The following is a 22,252-nucleotide window of genomic DNA, read 5'->3' on the forward strand; positions in this document are numbered from 1 at the left end:
AGTAATTCCAAATAAAATTCTTCAGATTGAGGGGAAATGATACCACACAGAATCTAAAATCTACAGAAAGAAACAGAGAACACCAGAAATGGTAGATATATGTGTAAAATGGAAACGTTGTGTTGCAAGATTCTTAAATTTGTTATGAGAGCATACAGTATTAACTCTAAGTAGAGTGTACTAAGAGTGTATATTATAATACCTAGAGTATTAAGGTTCATCAGAATCGGAATTACCTGGAGGGATTGATAAAACACAGATTATTAGACCTCACCCCAGAGTTTCTCATTCAGAAGGCTGGGGGTGGGGCCTGAGAATTTGCATCTTTAAGAAGTTTCCAAGTAATGTTGATGCTGCTGGTGTGGGACTATACTTTGAGAACTACTAGAGGAATTACTTTTTTAAAAATGCTAAGAGGATACAAAGCCAGTAGAGAAATTAATTTTGAAATACTAACAAATACCCAATTAAGTGAAAAGATGACAGGAAAGAAAGAAGAACAAAAAACAAATGGGATAAGTAGAAAATAAATAGCAAGATAATAGACTTATGTCTGGTCATATTTTAATTAAATTATTTTCGTTAATTAAATTTAAATTTGAAAAGTTTACTTTGAATAATTAAATTATATTTTAATTATATTAAATGTCAACCAAACACTACACTTAAAAAGTAGAGATTATCAGACTGGATTTTGGGGGCAGGGGGGAGTAAGAACCACTATACGTTGTCTTCAAGAGTTGTACTTAATATATACTTACAGAGTTGTATTTAAAATATAAAATCACGGGTAGGTTAAAAGCAAAAGAGTGAAAAAGGTAGAAAATCCAAATATTATCCATAGAAAGTTGAAATGGCTCTATTAACATTAGATAAAATAGATTTCAAAATGAGGAGTATTACCAGAGAGAGAATAATATTTGATAAGGATGAAAAGGTCAATTCATTAGAAACACACAACAATTCTAATATATATTTATTAGTAGGCCCTTAATAACAGAACTTCCAAATACTTAAAGCAAAAACTAAGACAACTAAAGGAAGAAATATACAAATCAACAATCAGAGTTGTAGATTTTAGCAACTCTCTACAAGTAATTGAGAACAGGGGAAAAAGTCAATACAGAAAAGAATCCGAACAACACTACCAATCATGATGATCTAATTGATATTTTTAGAACACTATACCCCAAAACTGCAGAATACATATTCTGTGCACACGCGCTTGCTTTGTTTATCAAGACAGACCATATGCTGGCCCATTAACAAATGTCAATCAGTCTTAAAAGAATGAGATCATACATACAATTTCTTCTAGCACAACAGAATTTAATTAGAATTTGAAGCTGAGAGAGCTCTGAAAACACGCAAATATTTGGGAATTAAGCATCATACTTCTAAATAACTTTTAAGTAAAAGGAGAATTCTCAAGGGAAAATAGAAACTATTTCTTTCTTTTTTTTTTTTGAGGAAGATTAATCCTGAGCTAACTACTGCCAATCCTCCTCTTTTTGCTGAGGAAGACTGGCCCTGAGCTAACATCCATGCCCATCTTCCTCTACTTTATATGTGGGACACCTACCACAGCATGGCTTTTGCCAAGCGGTGCCATGTCTGCACCCGGGATCCAAACTGGTGAACCCCGGGCTGCCGAGAAGTGGAACATGTAAACTCAACTGCTGCGCCACCAGGCCAACCCCTAGAAACTATTTCTAATTGAAAGGTAATAAACATACGACATATAAAAATTTGTGGGGTGCAGCTAAAGCAGTACATAGAGGGAAATTTGCAGTTTTAAATACTTACATCAGAAAAAAATGCTTATGTATTTTTCAAAGGTTTAAATTTTCACCTTGGTAAGCTAAAGAACAAGCCCACAGCTAACATCATACTCAACAGGGAAAAGTTGAAAGCTTTTCCTCTAAGATTAGGAACAGGACAAGGGTGACCACTCTCACCAACATAGTACTGGAAGCCTAGCCAGAGCAATCGGGCAAGAAAAAGAAATAAAAGGCATCCACATCAAAAGGGAAGAAGTAAAATTGTCTCTGTTTGCAGATGACGTGATCGTATATGTAGAAAACCCTAAAAACATCTGTCAGAAACTGTTAGAACTAGTAAACGAATTCAGTAAAATTACAGGATACAAAATCAACATACAATAATCAGTTGCGTTTTTATACGCTAATGATGAAATATCTGACAAAATAAGAGAATGGTCCCATTCACAATGACATCAAAAACAATAAAATGCTTAGGAATAAATTTAACAAAGGAGGTGAAAGATCTGTACACTGAAATCTATAAGACATTGATGAGAGAAATTGAAGAAAATACAAATAAATGGAAAGTTGCTCCATGTTCCTGGATTGGAATACTTCATGTTGTTAAAATGTCCATACTACCCCAAGTCATCTATAGATTCAGTGTAATCCCTATGAAATTCCAGTGGCATTTTTTACAGAAACAGGAAAACAATCCTAAAGTTCATGTGGAACCACTAAAGATCCTAATAGCCAAAATAATTTTGAGAAAGAAGAACAAAGCTGGAGGACTCACTTCTTGACTTCAAACATATTACAAAGCTGTAGTGTTTAAAACAATATAGGACTGGCATAAAAACAGACACACACACCAACGGAACAGAATTGGGACCCCAGAAAGAAACCTATGCATATACAGTCAACGGATATTTGACAAGAGAACCAAGAATGGGGTTGAATGGAGGAAAAATAGTCTCTTCAATAAGTGGTGTTGGGAAAACCAAATATCTGCATGCAAAAGAATAAAACTGGACTCCCAACTTAACACCACTCACAAAAGGTAACTCAAAGTTGATTAAAGACTTAAATGTAAGATTTACAACTGTAAAATTTCTAGAACAAAGCATAGGGAAAAAGCTCCTTGACATTGGTCTTGGCAGTGATCTTTTTGGATATGACATCAAAAGTAAAGGCAACAAAAGCAACAATCAACAAGTGGGAGTATTTCAAACTAAAAAGCTTTTGCACAGCAAAAGAAATGGTCAAGAAAATGAAAAGACAACCTACAGAAAGGGAGAGAAAATGTTTTCAAATCATATATCTGACTAGGAGTTAATATCCAAAATATATAAGGAACTCATACAATTCAATAGCAAAAAAACCCAAATAATCTGATTAAAAAATGGACGAAGGACCGGAATAGGCATTTTTCCAAAGAAGATATCCAAATGGCCAAGAAGTACATGAAAAGACGTCTTACTCAACATCCCTAATCTTCAGGGAAACGCACATCAAAACCACAGTGAGATATCATCTCATGCCTGTTAGAATGAGTCATCAAAAAGACAAGAAATAACAAGTGTTGTTGAGGATGTGGAGAAAAGGGTGCCCTTGTGCACTGCTGGTAGGAATGTAAATTGGTGCAACCACTATGGAAAACAGTATGGAGGATCCTCAAAAAGTTAAGAATAGAACTACCATATGATCCAGCAGTTCCACTTCTGGGCATTTATTCAAAGGAAAATAAAGTTATTCTCTCGAAAAGATATATGCACCCCCATGTTCATTGTAGCAGCATTTACAATAGGAAAGACATGGAAATAACCTAAGTGTCCATTGATGGATTAATGGATAAAGAAAATGTGATATATATGTATACAGAGGAATATTATTCAGCCATAAAAAGGACATCCTGCTCTTTGCAACAACATGGATGGACTTAAGGGCATTATGCTAAGTGAAGTAAGCCTGTCGCAAAAAGACAAATATTGTATGAATCCACTTACATGAGCTTCTTACAATAGTCACAGTTGTAGACACAGAAAGTAGTACGGTGGTTGCCAGGGGCTGGGAGGAGAGATGAATGGGGAGTTATTGTTTAATGGATATAGGGTTTCAGTTTTACAAGATGAAAAGAGTTGTGGATATAGGTGGTGGTTGCACAGCATTATGAATATTTAATATCACTGAACTGTACATGTAAGAATGGTTAAGATGGTAATGTTTATGTGTATTTTACCACAATAAAATAGTTGAAAAAATAATCACTGTCAAGAGAATGAGAAGACAAACCACAGACTAGGGGGAAAATATGTGCAAAAGATATATCTGATAAAGGACTGTTATCCAAAACATACAAAGAATTCTTAAAACTCAATAATAGGAAAACTAACAACTTGGTTAAAAAATAGAGAAAATATTTGAACAGATACCTCACCAAAGTAGATATACAAAGGGCAAATAAACATATAAAAAGATGCTCCACATCATATGTCATCAGGGAAATGCAAATTAAAACAATAAAATACCCTTCCACACCTATCAGAATGGTCAAAATCTGGAACACTGACAACATCAAATGTTGATGAGAATGTGGAGCAACAGGAACTCTTATTCATTTCTGGTGGGAATGCAAAATGGTACAGCCAGTTTGGGAGACAGTTTGGCAGTTTTTTACCAAACTAAACGTGTTCTTACCATACAATCCAGGAATCATACTCCTTGGTATTTATCCAAATGAATTGAAAACTTATTTCTACACAAAAACCTGTACATGGATGCTTATTGCAGTTTTATTCATAAATGCCAAAACTTGGAAGCAACCACTATGTCATTCAGTAGGTGAATGGATAAACAAACTGGTATATCCAGACAATGGAATATTATTCAGTGCTAAAATAAAATGAGTTATCAAGCTGTGAAAAGACTTGGAGGAACCTGAAGTGCATATTACCAAGTGAATGAAGCCAATCTGAAAAGGTTACATACTGAGTGATTCCAACTATTTGACATTCTCGAAAAGGCAAAACTGTGGAGACAATAAAAAGATCACTTCTTACCAGCCGTTGAGGAGGAGGAGGATGGAGCACAGAGGTTTTTAGGGCAGTGAAACTATTCTGAATGATACTGTAATGGTACATACCATTATACCTTTGTCAAAACTCATAGAATGTGTAACACCAAGAGTGAACCCTAGTGTAAACTATAGACTTTGGGTGATAATTATGTGTCAATGTAGGTTCATCAGCTGTTACAAATGTACCACTCTGGTGTGGGATGTTGATAGTGGGAGAGCCTGTGTGTGTATCATGGGGGAGGAGCTATATGGGTTGATGATGGTAGGGGAGGCTCTTAGGAAGAGGAGAGTAGGGCATGTGTGGGAACTCTGTACTTTCCAGTAAATTTTGCTATGTACCTAAAATTGCTGTAAAAAAGAAAGTCTATTTTTAAAAATCCACTAATGTAATTCACCATATTTAGTAGCATATAGGGCAAAAAAATCACATGGTCTATCAGTAGAAAAGCAAAAATCATTTGACAGTAATAATGCCCACTCATGATAAAACTCAACAAACTAAAAATAGGAGGGAACTTCCTCAACCTGACAAAGTTCATATATGAAAAAACCTTTGTACAGCTACATACTCAATGATGGAATTTTGAATGCTTTGCCTCTAAGATGAGAAACAATGCAAGGACACACTCACCCTTTGTATTCAACATTCTGCTAGAGTGTAAAAGACAAGAAAAAGAAATAAAAGTCAGAAAGATTGGAAGAAATAAAACTATCTCTTTTCACAGATGACACGATCACCTGCAGAAAGCCCTAAGGAATCTACAAATCAACTACTAGAATCAATAAATGAATTTTTTTTGCAAGGTCTTCGGATATAAAGTCAACATGAAAATTAGCTCTATTTCTATATAATATAAGGAAACAACTGGAAAATGACATTTAAAAAAAATGATTCTGTTGATAATAATGTAAAAAGCCTAAATAATTGGAGAGAGAAAGCAGGTTCATGGATTGGAAAACTTGGTATTATTAAAAATGTTAGTTCTGCCAAGATTGAGCAGTAGAGGTAAACAGTCCAAATCACAGCAAGCATTGTTTTTTTTTTTTAATTGAAATTTACATGCTTATTATAATGTTTATATGGAGATGAGAAGCCTAATCCAGAAATAAACCCCAGACATACGTGCAGTTGATTTCCTAAAGGCACCAAAGCATTTTAATGGAAAGGAAGGGCATTTCGATAAATAATCATTGAACAACTAGATATCCATATGGAAATAAGATGAACCTTGACCCTTCCTCATACTAACTAAAAAACTTAATCTAAGATTGACCAAAGGGCTGAACATAAAGGCTAAAATTATAAAGTTTCTATGAGTAAATACAGGAGAATATCTTTGTGATCTGTAAGTAGGCGGAGATTTCTTGGATCTGTCAAAGAAAATAATTATCAAAAAAGGAAAACAGGGACCAGCCCGGTGGTGCAGAGGGTAAGTTCACATGCTCTGCTTTGGCAGCCTGGGGTTCACCAGTTTGGATCCCAGGTGCAGACCTACCCACCACTGCTCAAGCCATGCTGTGGCAGGCGTCCCACATATAAAGTAGAGGAGGATGGGCACGGATGTTAGCTCAGGGCCAATGTTCCTCAGCAAAAAGAGGAGGCTTGGCAGTGGATGTTAGCTCAAGGCTTAATCTTCCTCAAAAAAAAAGGATGATTTTTAGGTTTAACTTAAAAATAACTTCTCACTAAAAGCCACCATTCAGAAAATAAATAGGCAAGCCATATACTATGGGAAAATATTTCCATAACATACCTGAGAAAGGACATATCTAGAAAATAAAAAGAACTATAAGTTAGTTGGGGCCGGCCCGGTGGCCTAGTGGTTAAGTTCATGTGCTCCGCTTCAGCGGCCCAGGGTTTCACTGGTTCAAATCCTGGGTGTGGACGTGGCACCGCTCTTCAAGCCATGCTGAGGTGGCATCCCACATGCCACAACTAGAAGGACCCACAACTGAAAATACACAACTATGTACCAGGCGGTTTGGGGGAGAAAAAGGAAAAATAAAATCTTTAAAAAAAAAAAAGAAGAACTATAAGTTAGTAATAAAAAGATAATGCAACTAAAAAAACCCCAAACACTTGAATAGACACTTCCCAAAGGAAGAAATATGAATGGCTAATGAACACATAAAGAAGTACTCAACATCATTAGTTATCAGGGAAATGCGAATTAAAAGCATAATGAAATACTGCTACACACACGGCAAAATAGCTAAAATTGAAACAACTGATAATATCAAATGTTGACAGGGATATGGAGCTACCATAATTCCTGTACACTGTTAGTAGGATTATAAAATGGTATACCACTTTGGGGAATAGCATAGCAGTTTTCTAGAAAGTTAAACATATGCCTGCCCTGTGATCCAGCAGTTCTGCTGCAAGGTATTTACCTAAGAGAAGTAAAAACAGCTGTCCACAGAAGGATATGTGCAGGAGTGTTCATAGCATCTTTGTTGATAACTCTATAACCAAAACTCAGAATCAGCCCAACGACAGGAGAGTGGATAAACATAACGTGATATTTTCTTACAATGGAATACAAATAAGGAATTAAAAGGACATAACTATTGACATATAGATTAACTTCAGACAATATGCTGAGCAAAAGAAGCTGAAAACTAAAGACTGCATATTGCATGGTTCCATTTATATGAAGTTGTAGAACGGGCAAAATTAATTTATGGTGGAAAAATATCAGAAAAGTGGTTGCTTCTGAAGAAAGGATTGACTGGGAAGGGGAATTTCCTGGATGATAGGAATATTCTGTGACTTGATAAAGGTGTGTTTTATATGGATGTATTCATTTCTCAAAACTTAGAATTACACTTAATGTTTCATTTTACTGTATGTAAATTTTACCTAGAAAGAAAAAGTACTAGTAACAAACAGAATTGTACATTCCTTACTGGGAAAAAATTTTTAGTAAACAGGGAGTAGTAGACAGATTCTTCCTCAAAAAGAAAAACAAAAGGTATTTAGAAAGTAACTATAGGGGCCGGCCCAGTGGCCCAGTGGTTGAGTTCTCGTGCTCCGCTACGGCAGCCCAGGGTTTCGCCGATTTGGATCTTGGGCACGGACCTAGCACCGCTCATCAGGCCGTGCTGCAGCAGCATCCCACATGCTACAACTAGAAAGGACCCACAACTAAAATATACAACTATGTACTGTGGGGCTTTGGAGAGAAGAAGGAAAAATAAAATCTTGAAAAGGTAACTATATTAGGGATTTTGCAGTAGGAGCAAAGAAGGCAGGTAAAAAGTAACTAAATGATTCTTAGGTACAGAGTAAAGAGCACAGAAGTTTTGACAAACACCAAAATGATGGAAAATTTGAATAGTGGAGAAGTTTTGGGGAAACGTTTAGATATGATACTTTGGCCACATTATACAGGAAGATGTTCATCGGGTGCCTGTTACTCTGAATAGTTCTAGAACTCTGTGTAGTCAGAGAAGTCAGAGTCTAACAAGGAATTTTAAAATCATTGGTTTGTTAAGAAATTGTAAGAATCTGAACTGTCCTAAAAGTAATGTAGGTTATCTGAGTTAAGGGAGTAAAGGGAAAAGAAATCATCGAGAGACATGAAAGATGCCACTCATCTCAGCCAGGACTACAGCTTGAGCTTACAAAGTTTCAGCTTTTTCTTATTCTTTCCTGATTGAGTTCACCACTTTTTTTTTTTTTTTTTTTTAAAGATTGGCACCTAGGCTAACAGCTGTTGCCAAATTTTTTTTTTCTGCTTTGTTTCCCAAACCTCCCTCCCCCCACCCCCGGACATAGTTGTATATCTTAGTTGCAGGTCCTTGTAGCTGTGGGATGTGGGACGCTGCCTCAACGTGGCCTGACAAGCGGTGCCATGTCCGCGCCCAGGATCCGAACCCTGGGCCACCTCAGTGGAGCATGCGAACTTAACCACTCGGTCACGGAGCCGGCCCCTGAGTTCACCGCTTTTAACTAGCACAGTCACGGGTTTTTACCCACTGTCCACATCAAGTTTGCCCTCTCTGGCAGTGAGACTGCTGGTGTTCATGACCAGCCATACACTAGAAAAACCATTCTCACCAACCAAGTGGCCTCATGAAAAAGGCCACTGACTTCATCTGTCCTTACCTGCAGCTCTCGCAGTTTTTCAACAGTAAACATTTCTTAATTGTTTTCTGCATTTGGTCCATTTCCGATACCGTGAATGGTTGTCTTTGACAGTCTTGCACAGGTTTATATTTATCTTTTGCAGAGAAGAATCACCAACCTCTTCACGCTGCCATAACTGGAAGTCCTATTCTGTATATATGTTTGTTTACTCAACTTTATTTATTATTCTTACCTTGTGTATGCCTGTTTAATTTTCCCGTAATTCATCTGGCAAAGACTGAGAATAATACGTTAGGTTCTACAATTGTGGTTTTATCAATTAATCCTTTTAAACAGTTTTGCATTGAATATTTGTGTTCTATTAAAATGATAGTGTGTATTGTATGGTTTTTTCCTGCTTTTTCTCCCAAAAGCTCCCCAGCACATAGTTGTATATTTTTTTAGTTGTGAGTCCTTCTAGTTGCAGCATGTGGGACGCCACCTCAGCATGGCCTGATGAGCCACCCAGGATCCAAACTGGTGAAACTCTGGGCCGCTGAAGCAGAGCGCACGAACTTACACCACTCAGCCATGGGGCTGGCCCATGTACTTTTTTCTGTATAAAATGTGTCACTTTGCCTAGTTTAATGCCTTAGGTGCTACTGTTCTTATATTTTTCACTCACGCTGGATGTTTGCTTGGATTTTCCTGGTTTTATTTGTTTATTTAATTATTTTTTATTTTTTCTCCCCTCTGCTCCATGTGCATATTTTCCTGGTTTTATTTCAGACTGAATTTAAATAATAGTGACACAAAAATTCATCTATGTGAGAGGTCCCCAAGACCACCCTAGGTTTGGTGATTCACTAGAAAGGCTGAGAGTACTCAGCACATAGTTGGACTCACAGCCATGGCTTATTACAGAGAAGGATACAAAGCAAAATTAGTAAAGGGAAGAGTACATGGGGCCGAAGTCCAGAGGAAACCAGATGCAAGCTTCCAAGAGTCCCTCCCAGTAGTGTCACTCAAGACTTGCTCAATTCCTCCAACAACAAGTTGGAACAACACTTGTGAAATGTTGTCTACCAGAGAAACTCATTAGACTCAGTGCCCAAGGTTTTCATAGGGGCTGCCACATACGCACTTTCTGCCGAGTACATACAGGCATTGGAAAGCAGGTCTCCAACATAAACCGCATTGTTCGTACAAACAGTGTTGGCACTGTAAACCACCTTTATTAGTATGGGAACACTCTCAAAATTCAAGTTCTCAGATGCTGACCTTGCAGGCAGGCCTTTCTGAGGATAGCAGTCTCAGACCTAGTGTATTAGTTCCTGTCTGCACTGCACCCTTGTCTTTTTTTTTTTCAGTTGAACTACTCCTAGTGTTTTGTTCATGATTATAATGACCAGAGTTCTTCTGTTGACTTTTAAAAATATTTTCCCCTTGGTTTGGTAGATATATGATTTCATTCATATATCAAATTAGGGATCACATTTATAGTTTTGTGGTTTTTTCAAAAAAAATTTTTGTCGTAACGACACCTAACAGAATTCGAAAAAGAAGAACAAACAAAGCCCAAAGTCAGTGGAAGGAGGGAAATAATAAAAATTACAGCAGAAATAAACAATATTGAAACAAAAAAGACAGTAGAAAGGATCAATGAAACAAGGAGTTGGTTCTTCGAAAAAATTAACAAAACAACAAACCCTTAGCCAGACACACTAAGAAAAAAAGAGAGAAGTCTCAAATAAATAAAATTAGAAATGAGAGAGGAGAAATCACAATGTATACCAAAGAAATACAAGGGATCATAAGAGGATACTATGAAAAACTATATGCCAACAAATTGAACAAACTAGAAGAAATGGACAAATTCCTAGACTCTTACAACCTCCCCAAACTGAATCAGGAAGAAATAGGGAATCTGAATAGACCAATCACAAGTAAAGAAATAGAAACAATAATCAAAAACCTCCCCAAAAAATAAGAGTCCAGGACCAGATGGCTTCTCTGGAGAATTCTACCAAACATTCAAAGAAGATTTAATACCTATCCTTCTCAAACTATTCCAGAAAATTGAGAAAGATGGAGCACTTCCTAACACATTCTGTGAAGCCAACATCACCCTGATCCCCAAACCTGACAAGGACAACACAAAGAAGGAAAACTACAGGCCAATATCACTGATGAACATAGATGCAAAAATCCTCAACAAAATTCTGGCAAACAGAATACAGCAATACATCAAAAAGATTATACACCATGATCAAGTGGGATTTATACCAGGGACACAGGGATGGTTCAGCATCTGCAAGTCAATCAACGTGATACACTACATTAACAAAATGAGAAACAAAAACCACATGATCATCTCAATAGATGCAGAGAAAGCATTCGACAAGATCCAACAGCCATTTATGATAAAAACCCTCAATAAAATGGGTATAGAAGGAAAGTACCTCAACATAGTAAAGGCCATGTATGACAGACCCACAGCTAACATCATACTCAACGGACAAAAACTGAAAGCCATCCCTCTGAGAACAGGAACAAGACAAGGGTGCCCACTGTCACCACTCATATTCAACATAGTACTGGAGGTGTTGGTCAGAGCAATTCGGCAGGAAAAAGAAATAAAAGGAATCCAAATAGGCAACGAAGAAGTAAAACTCTTGCTGTTTGCAGACGACATGATCTTATATATAGAAAACCCCAAAGAATCCATAGGAAAACTATCAGAAACAATCAACAGCTACAGCAAAGTTGCAGGGTATAAAATCAACATATATAAATCAGTAGCATTTCTATACGCTAACAATGAACTAACAGAAAAAGAACTCAAGAACTCAATCCTATTCACAATCGCAACAAAAAGAATAAAATACCTTGGGATAAATTTAACCAAAGAAGTGAAAGATCTATACAACAAAAACTACAAGACTTTCTTGAAAGAAATTGATGACGACATAAAGAGATGGAAAGACATTCCATGCACATGGACTGGAAGAATAAACATAGTTAAAATGTCCATGCTACCTAAAGCAATCTGCAGATTCAATGCTGTCCCAATCAGAATCCCAATGATACTCTTTACAGAAATTGAACAAAGAATCCTAAAATTCATATGGGGCAACAAAAGACCCCAAATTGCTAAAGCAATCCTGAGAAAGAAGAACAAAGCCGGCGGAATCACAATCCCTGACTTCAAAACATACTACAAAGCTACAGTAATCAAAACAGCATGGTACTGGTACAAAAACAGGCACACAGATCAATGGAACAGAATTGAAAGACCAGAAATAAAACCACACATCTATGGACAGCTAATCTTCGACAAAGGAGCTAAGAACATACAGTGGAGAAAGGAGAGCCTCTTCAACAAATGGTGTTGGGAAAACTGGACAACCACATGTAAAAGAATGAAAATTGACCATTCTTTTTCACCATTCACCAAAATAAGCTCAAAATGGATCAAAGACCTAAAGATTAGGCCTGAAACAATAAGTCTTCTGGAAGAGAATATAGGCAGTACACTCTTTGACATCAGTTTCAAAAGAATCTTTTCGGACACCATAACTCCTCAGATGAGGGAAACAATAGAAAGAATAAACAAATGGGACTTCATCAGACTAAAGAGCTTCTTCAAGGCAAGGGAAAACAGGATTAAAACAAAAAAACAGCCCACTAATTGGGAAAAATATTTACAAGTTATTTATCTAACAAAGGGTTAATCTCCATAATATATAAAGAACTCACACAGCTCAACAACAAAAAATCAAACAACCCCATCAAAAAATGGGCCGGGGACATGAACAGACGTTTCTCCAGAGAAGATATAAGGATGGCCAATAGACACATGAAAAGATGCTCATCATCACTAATCATCAGGGAAATGCAAATCAAAACTACACTAAGATATCATCTTACACCTGTTAGAATGACAAAAATATCCAAAACCAAGAGTGGCAAATGTTGGAGAGGTTGTGGAGAAAAAGGAACTCTCATACACTGTTGGTGGGAATGCAAACTGGTGCAACCACTATGGAAAATAGGATGGAGATTTCTCAAAAAGTTAAAAATAGAAATACCTTATGACCCAGCCATCCCACTACTGGGTATCTATCCTAAGAACCTGAAATCAGCAATTCCAAAAGTCCCATGCACCCCTATGTTCATCGCAGCATTATTTACAATAGCCAAGACGTGGAACCAACCTAAGTGCCCAGCAACTGATGATTGGATAAAGATGTGGTATATATATACAATGGAATACTACTCAGCCATAAAAAAGGACAAAATCGTCCCATTCACAACAACATGGATGGACCTTGAGGGTATTATGTTGAGTGAAATAAGCCAGATAGAGAAGGACAATCTCTGTATGACTCCACTCATAGGTGGAAGTTAACATATAGACAAAGAGAACTGATTGGTGGTTACCAGGGGAGAGGAGCTTGGGGGGAGGGCACAGAGGGTGAAGTGGTGTACCTACAACATGAGTAACAATAATGTGCAACTGAAATTTCACAAGATTGTAAACTATCATAATCTTAATAAAATAAATAAATGAATAAATAAAAAGAATACAATCACATTTACAATCACAACAAAAAGTATAAAATATCTAGGAATAAATTTAGCCAAGGATGTGAAAAACCCATACAATGGAAACTGTAAGACATTATTGAAAGAAATTGATGATGACATAAAGAGATGGAAAGATATTCCATGCACATGGATTGAAAGAATAAACAGAGTTAAAATGTCCATACTACCTAAAGCAATCTACAGATTCAGTGCAATCCCAATCAGAATCCCAATGACATTCTTCACAGAAACAGAATAAAGAATCCTAAAATTCATATGTGGCAACACAAGACCCCAAATAGTTAAAGCAATCCTGAGAAAAGAGAACAAAGCTGGAGGCATCACAATCCCTGACTTCAAAATATACTGTAAAGCTTTAGTAATCAAAACAGCATGGTACTGGTGCAAAAACAGGCCCACAGATCAATGGAACAGAATTGAAAGACCAGAAATAAAACCACACATCTATGGACAGCTAATCTTCTACAAAGGAGCTAAGAACATGCAGTGGAGAAAGGAGAGCCTCTTCAATAAATGGTGTTGGGAAAACTGGACAGCCACACGCGAAAGAATGATAGTAGACCATTATCTTTCACCATACACAAAAATTAGCTCAAAATTGATCAAAGACTTGAAGGTAAGTTGTGAAACCATAAAATTCCTAGATGAAAATATAGGCAGTACGCTCTTTGACATCAGTCTTAGAAGGATCTTTTCCAATACCATGTGTACTCGGGCAAGGGAAACAAAAGAAAAAAATAGACAAGTGGGACTTCATCAGACTAAAGAGCTTATATGAGGCAAAGGAAACCATGAAGAAAACAGATAGACAACCCACCAACTGGGAGAAAATATTTACAAAACCGATATCCAACAAGGGGTTAATCTCCAAAATATATAAAGAATTCACACAATTCAGCAACAAAAAAACAACCAACCTGATCAAAAAATGGGCAGAGGATATGAACAGACATTTTCCCAAAGAAGATATACAGATGGCCAGTAGGCACATGAAAAGATGCTCAACATCACTAATCACCAGGGAAATGCAAATCAAAACTACATTGAGATATCACCTTACACCCGTTAGAATGACTATAATTACCAAGACAAAATATAACAACTGTTGGAGAGGATGTGGAGAAAAGGGAACCCTCATACACTGCTGGTGGGAATGCAAACTGGTGCAGCCACTATGGAAAACAGTATGGAGATTTCTTAAAAACTTAAAAATGGAAATACCATATGACCCAGCTATCCCACTAGTGGGTATTTATCCAAAGAACTCAACAATTCAAAGAGACTTATGCACCCCTATGCTCATTGCAGCATTATTCACTATAGCCAAGAAGTGAAAGCAACCCAAGTGCCTATTGCCTGATGATTGGATAAAGAAGATGTGGTGGATATATACAATGGAATACTATTCAGTCATAAAAAAAGACAAAATTGCTCCATTAGCCACAACGTGGATGGACCTTGAGTGTATTATGTTAAGCGAAATAAGCCAGACAAAGACAAACACCATATGATTTCACTCCTATGGAAGATAAACTAATACATGGACAAAGAGAACAGTTTAGTGGTTAACAGAAGGGAAGGGGGTTGGGAGGATGGGCATAAGGAGTAAAGGGACACATTTATATGGTGACTGATAAATAATAGTATACAACTGAAATTTCACAATGTTATAAACTATCCTGACCTCAATAAAATAAAAAAACCTGTCAGCTCCTACAAAAAAAAATTTTTTTTGTCCTGTCTCTAAACTTAAAGTGCATGCTTTTTTTGAAACTAGAGTAGACAACAATACTGTACTTTCTACATTTTAAATTAGATACTGGGAGCAGTTTTGTAGTTGACAATTCTTTGTATCTCCCAAACATCATAATGCCCTTTTGTTTCTTTTCTCAGCACGATTACGTGGTGTTCATGACGGTCTGTTCACTGGACAAATAGATGCTGTAGACACTCTTAATGCTACTTATAGAGTAACTTTTGATAGGGCAGGGCTTGGAACTCATACCATCCCTGACTATGAAGTTCTTGTAAGTATTATTTCATAATACATATGTGTTTTATGCTTATTAAATATGTTTTGTAGAGTTTTCTTAGAGTTTGTATTTTATGACACTTGAGATTTCAGGTTACAGAGGAAGAGACCCTTAGGGGTTCCCAGCCTTGCCTACTAGACCCCTGGAGCAGAACTATACTTGAGTCTTCCACATTTTCCAGAAGCTGGCTTCCCTCTATTGTACCTTACCCTCAGAGCACTGAGTATGACAGAAACTGATCACTCCTAACTAAATAATCTTGTGGAGTGAGCTACACAGCAGTTTCATTCCAGCTGTTTGTGTAGTTCCCTTGCAAGTATGAAGAGACTTTTCGTACTTTTAAAAGTATGAAGTAACATAACATCTTGCACTTCAAAATATTTGTTTCCATATCTTCTATGCTATCCTCAGAGTTCTGCAGAGTGGATGTTAATGATCCCCAGTTTTTGCATGCTGAGACTGAGACACAAGTACATTAAGTAAATTATTCAAGGCTCTCGAGCTGGTTTCCTGCCAGGCTGAGACTAGAATCCACATCTTTTGAATTTCTGATACAGTCCATTAAACTACTGGACCATCATTTCATGATCATGCTTGGTTTAGCAATGTCATGGAAATACACCTTTCTAATAAGTTAAAATAATTTTAGGAACTAATATAACTCTCTAGTAAAGTTTTTAAAAAGTGAATAATGAGCCTTTTTTTGTTGTTTAAAGACTGGCCCTGAGCTAACATCTGTTGCCAATCTTTTTTTTTCATTCTTCTCCCCAAAATCCCCCTAGTACATAGTTATATATTCTAGTTGTAGGTCCTTCTAGTTCTGCTATGTGGGATGCCGCCTCAGCATGGCTTGATGAGCCATGCTAGGTTCACGCCTGGGATCCGAACTGGCGAAACCCTGGCTGCTGAAGTCGAGCACGTGAACTTAACCACTTGGCCACCGGGCTGGCCCCAGTAATGAACTTTTTATAACAAAATTATTTGCCTCTAAGCATCATGAAGATTAAATTGTTCACCTTTAGCCACTCTTTACTCATTTCTTTGTTATAAGCTTGATTTTTAAGGATTATGAACTTACAATTAAAAATTAAAATTTCTTTATCTCTTTAGTGTAAAAATAGGAGAATCTTCCTTTTCTGATCTGTTTAAAAACTATGACTCTCTGTTTATTGTGAGGGTTTCCTTATCAAACATACTTTTTAGAGGGGAGAAAGAAAATTTGGACTAAATATAGAGCAAAGTCCACCAACCTTAAGTTTTTTCATTAAAGGATGAAATCTTTAAACCTTTCCTTTCAAAAAAGGAAAGTTGCTTTTCTGTTTCATTAATATAATTTCTTTTATGAGATCACCCAAATATTTCTCCCTAGCCAGATAAGAGTTGACTTGAATTAAAGTGACTATATTTGGATAGTCTTTAACAGACAGACAACCAAAGATGGCCATAGAACACTTTAATATTAATCTTTGATTCTCTGATTTGATCCTTGGTTCTTTTTCTTTTCTTAACTCTTCTGTTTTGTGGGTTCATTCTTTTGCTAGGAAAGTAGTATTTTCACGCCATGACTTAAATTCTAGCCCTTTGATCTTTGTAGGATAATATATACTATGATAAAGCATATCATATGAGCTAGTGTATATATATCTCAAGCTGAAAAATAATATTTATAAAGCTAAAATGATTGGTAAAGTTCCTCAAGTCTTGTGGACTATTCTCTTTTCCCAAAGAGTAATGAGCCTCATGAGACAATGCCAATTGCTGCCTTTGGACAAAAACAGCGGCCTTCTCGTTTCTTTATGACTCCACCACGGTTGCATTATACTCCTCCTCTCCAGTCGCCCATTACAGTGAGTAATACTTTCTTCATGTCATCAGTGATTTAAATGATTATTATGGATGTGAACTCTGTTCTTGTGAAATAGACATCTGTTACAGCAACTTTATGAAGTACCCACATTATTTTGAGTTGTCAGATACTAAATAAAATAGGTAAATAGTTGTTTAATATAGTATTAATTATAATAGAATTTACTCTTTATCTAAAAATAAGATAGTTCCTTTTGAATAGTCAATGATGAAATGATTCCCTTTTGTTCCCACAGGATAATGATCCTTTGTTAGGACAGTCACCTTGGAGAAGTAAAATTTCTGGCTCTGAAACTGAAACGTTAGGTGGTTTTCCAGTAGAATTCCTTATCCAAGTGGTAAGAATTGCTCTATCTTGGCTGTTCGTTAAAAACCTCAATGTCTTTTCTGTTATTAAAGTTGAAAAGTTTTCTAGGACTAAATATTTTTATTTGTATTTTATTGAGGTCGTAATAGTTTATAATGTAGTGAAATTTCAGTTGTACATTATTGTTTGTCAGTCACCATATGTGTGTGCTCCTTTACTCCTTATGCCCACCCTCCAACCCCCCTCCCTTCTGGTAACCACTAATCTGTTATCTTTGCCTCCATTTTTCTTTTATTGTTTTTTTTTTTTTAAGAATTCTTATTGCCAACAAGGCTTGAAAATAAAAGCTGTAACAGCCGAAAAAGTCTTAGAGATCTTTTTTGTTGGGCTTTTCCTGGATTTGGTTCTTATTGTTTTGCTATGTTAAGGACTCTAACGTAGCATATGCTCTGTGAAACTCTGAATGGTTAGCTGTTACTAACTTGTATAAATGTAAGGCTTTTATTTCATAACCTCAATGTGTCTTGCCATTATCAGTCAACTCAGCAGTTATGATGTGTCAGCCAGCTCCATGGTTAGAAAGAACTTTATTTCTTTTCTGAAACCAGAAGTAGCTATTCACTTGCTAAGTACTTAGTGATTAGACACTAAGAAATCTAAGCCTAGGGGCCAGCCCCGTGGCCGAGTGGTTACGTTCGCGCACTCCGCTACTGCGGCCCAGGGTTTCGCCTGTTCGGATCCTGGGCGCGGACATGGTACCGCTCCTCAGGCCACCTTGAGGCGGCGTCCCACTTACTACAACTGCAAGGACCCACAACTAAAATATACAACTATATACTGGGGGGATTTGGGGAGAAAAAGCAGAAAGAAAAAAAATGATTAGCAACAGTTGTTAGCTCAGGTGCTGATCTTTAAAAAAAAGAAATCTAAGCCTAAATTGAAACACGTGTAGAATTATTATACAGAACCGTTTTCCTGAATAGCCTGACTCTTAAGAATATAATGAACTATTTGTTTTGAAAATTAGATTAAATAATTTAGTTTAAATAATAGTATAATAATGTTTGATTCGTTTCTTTTCCTTTTTTTGAAAAGAAAAACTACTTTGGTTTGGGATAGATAAGAGTTTTTATAAATAAAAATATAACATAATCCACTAAAATTTCAGTATTACCATTTGCAATGGATGTTATTTTGAGGAAAAGTCTTCTTTGCACATTTGTGTGCATGTGTATAGCATTTCGTATTCCTCAATCATATGTTGTTAATTATCCTTGGAATACAGAAGTTCTTGTGCCTTTTGGCTTCCAAAGATAGGTAAGATATTTTTATATGAAAAGCTGAAATTATGAAAAGAGCCAAGGCTTATCCTTTTCACGAATAGGATACTTGTTTTTTTGTTAAGAAATTTTCTTTCAACAAAATCATTCCATTCGCAATAACATGGATGGACCTTGAGAGAATTATGTTAAGTGAAATAAGCCAGAGAGAGAAGGATAATCTGTGTATGACTCCACTCATATGAGGAATTTAAAATTATGGACTAAGAACAGTTTAGTGGATACCAGGGGAAAGGTGGGGTGGGGGGTGGGCACAAAGGGTGAAGTGGTGCACCTACAACATGACTGACAAACGTTAATGTACAATTGAAATTTCAAGAGATTGTAACCTATCAATAACTCAATAAAAAAAAAAAGAAATTTTCTGTCACTGGTGAAAGTAAAAACAAAGCTAATATGTCATATTTGAACAAGTCGTGTGTGTCAGAGAGAGAGAGAGAGAGAGAGAGAGAGACCCTCCAGCAGAGGGAGCCAGCAGTGAGAGAGAGAGAGAGAGACCCTCCAGCAGAGGGAGCCAGCAGTTCAGTGCTACTGCACTACTTGTAAGGTATTGATATATTTATTGATGCTTAGATGTTTGATTTCAGTGCTTAATTTTAACTTCAAAATCTATGTGTAAAGCCTAGTTAAAACACTACTTTCATTATTATTTTAAGCTATCTCAGAGGTAAAAATAAGTCTTTTTACGTACTTTTGTAATCTGTAAGTTTTGTATGCAACTCAAGTTTGCTCTTGTTGGTGTTATGCTATGAAGTAGATGGATATGTTTTTTATCTTTTTCTGTTTCTAATATTTTTTTCTTATGAAAAAATAAATACCATTAAAAGTTTTTGCAGGTTTCATATTTCTTAGTTTACAATTAATTTTCTTTTTGAGGGAACTTTTTATTTCCTAGGGTTAGGGATTTTGAAAAATCTAGAAAGACTGATCTACTTTCTTAGAGAGGACTCAGTTTTGAAAAGAATTAAAAGGAAACAGCATGATTTCCCATCAGAAACAAGCAACACAAAACTGAAATAGAAACAAAAAAGGGGAGAGATCCTGTTGCCTTCATCCCATCTTTTACTGGTTCCAACTCTAAAGAATCACACAAATTTTCGTAAAAACCCAACAGCTTAGAGGAAAAAGGAGACCAGACCAGGGCTGTGGACCTACTGAGCACTAGACAAAGTCTGAGTGAAAGAGTCTGTAACACAGCTCACGAGACCCTCTGCTTGCATCAGCTTAGGTCAGTCTTTTAGATTTTTTATTACCTAAAGTTTAAGGCATATAAAAACAGATAGAATTGTATAATACACCCTGTGTACTCATCATCCAGCTGTCGCAGCTGTCAACAACTCCTGGCCAGTCCTATTTCATCTATACTCCCACCCACTTTCTCCCTTTTGTTTGATTTGGAAGCAAATACTAGACATCACATCTGTAAATATTTTATTATATATTTCTAAGAGATCAAGGCTCTTTATTCTAAGAAACATAACTATAATGCCATTATTACATTTAAAAAGTTAACAAAAATGTTGTGATATCATCAAATATCCAGTTAGCATGCAGAGTTTTCAGTTGTCTCAAATGTTGAATGCTCTTTTTCCCTATGCAACTTATTTGTTGAAGAAACTGGATTATTTGGCCACAGAGTCTCCCACAGTCTGGATACGCTGATTGAATCCTTGTGGTGTCATTCAACATGGTCTTCTGACTTTTGTATTTCATGTAATTGCTCATTGGGTATAGAGGTTTGAGTAGATTTGGATTTTTTATTTTATTTTTATTTATTTTTTATTTGCTTTACTTGTTTTTAGTGACTCCTTTTATTGATGGCTTTGTGTTCTGATAGACCCATACTATTTTGTCTCCTTTTTTGTATGGTTATTACATAATTAGCTGCCACTAATTGTCAATGCCTAGATTCATTCATTCATTAGGATTGAAAACTGGTACTATTCTTGTTCTATCATTCTTTCTTCGTTTATTAGCTAAAATAGTTCTATAAAGTCAAACTTTCCTTAATCTGTTTATTTGGTTACCTGATGGTATAGTTTGTATAGAAAAGGCAGGATAAATGCTTGATTCTTTCTCTCTGTTTTCCACTTTATAAAATAATGAGTTTGGTCACTAGCATTCTTCGAAGTGGTTAATTTTTTTAAAGTACCAATATGAACTCATAGATTTTAACATATTTGTTCTTCAATCTATTGCAGTTCTTATTCTGGTTAGTTCACAAGTTGTCCCATTTTAAGCCAGTGAAAACTTGACAATTTGTATTGTCAGATACACAGCTTGATTCCTTAGTTCTTTTGACATGTCCTGGTTACAGTGGATTTTACAACAGTATTTTCATGTCAGGCAATCAGACTCATAAAATAAAATGTCTGTGCTATGTTTATATTGAAACATCAAAATCCACTGCTAAAATAGTGAACAAGTGGAAATTTGATGTCTCGCTGATATACTTAAATGCCTCTGTTTATTCCAAAACATCTCTTTTTTGTCTGTAGACCAAATTATCAAAAATTCTCATGATTAAAAAGGAGCATATCAAGAAATTAAGGGAAATGAACACAGAAGCAGAAAAGTTGGTAAGGATGTTTTTCTTTTTTCCTTGTTTGCTTGTCTAATTTTAAAATGGTGGGGACTTCTATATCTAAGGATTTAAAAATACTTTATGGAAGAAAATCTTGAGATGAATGCTAGTTTTAAATCCTTATTTGCTGTCACTATCTCTTGTTATTACTGAAAACATGCTAAGTAAATTAACACTGCACTGCAGTCATTACCCCAGGCCTCATTATGCCATAGACTGTGCAGTTGAATAGGATTAATGAATATATTAGGTTCTTTCACAGTTTGCGTGAGTGTAGAATCCCTAGCATTGGTGCCTCTGACTATGGCAGACATGTTAACAGAACTTATTAAAAATGATTCCAAATAAATAAAGCAGGAAATATATAAGTTGGCATCTTCAGGTTATCTTGACACAGTTTATATCCTACTTTGTTTGGTGAGTCCGAAAATATGAGAGTTAATTTTATTCATAGGAGAAAATTATCAGAGTTTTAAAAAATGTAAAAAATATTTATTAGGAAAGTTTTTGAATTGTATTGAAAGTCATATCTTGCTTATGGATTTGTAGGATGGCAAATAGACTTCATCTCAAGTACCATCTCCAGTTGATTGAAAATAG

The 22,252-nt window shown here is 36.1% G+C and overlaps 1 protein-coding gene across 5 annotated transcripts in view; it reads left to right on the forward strand.

The window, feature by feature from the left end:
- The window catches only part of LIN9 (lin-9 DREAM MuvB core complex component), a 94,478-nt gene that overhangs the window by 41,363 nt on the left and 30,863 nt on the right, over window positions 1–22,252 (forward strand). For all 5 annotated transcript variants that reach the window (XM_023632409.2, XM_070255626.1, XM_023632412.2 and 2 more), the window contains 4 exons: window positions 15,416–15,549; window positions 17,283–17,402; window positions 17,658–17,759; window positions 21,567–21,647. In XM_023632409.2, the coding sequence (XP_023488177.1) occupies window positions 15,416–15,549; window positions 17,283–17,402; window positions 17,658–17,759; window positions 21,567–21,647 (437 nt within the window). The remainder of the gene's footprint in view (window positions 1–15,415; window positions 15,550–17,282; window positions 17,403–17,657; window positions 17,760–21,566; window positions 21,648–22,252) is intronic.

Source organism: Equus caballus, chromosome 30 (assembly GCF_041296265.1).
Source record: "Equus caballus isolate H_3958 breed thoroughbred chromosome 30, TB-T2T, whole genome shotgun sequence".
NCBI lineage: Eukaryota > Metazoa > Chordata > Mammalia > Perissodactyla > Equidae > Equus > Equus caballus.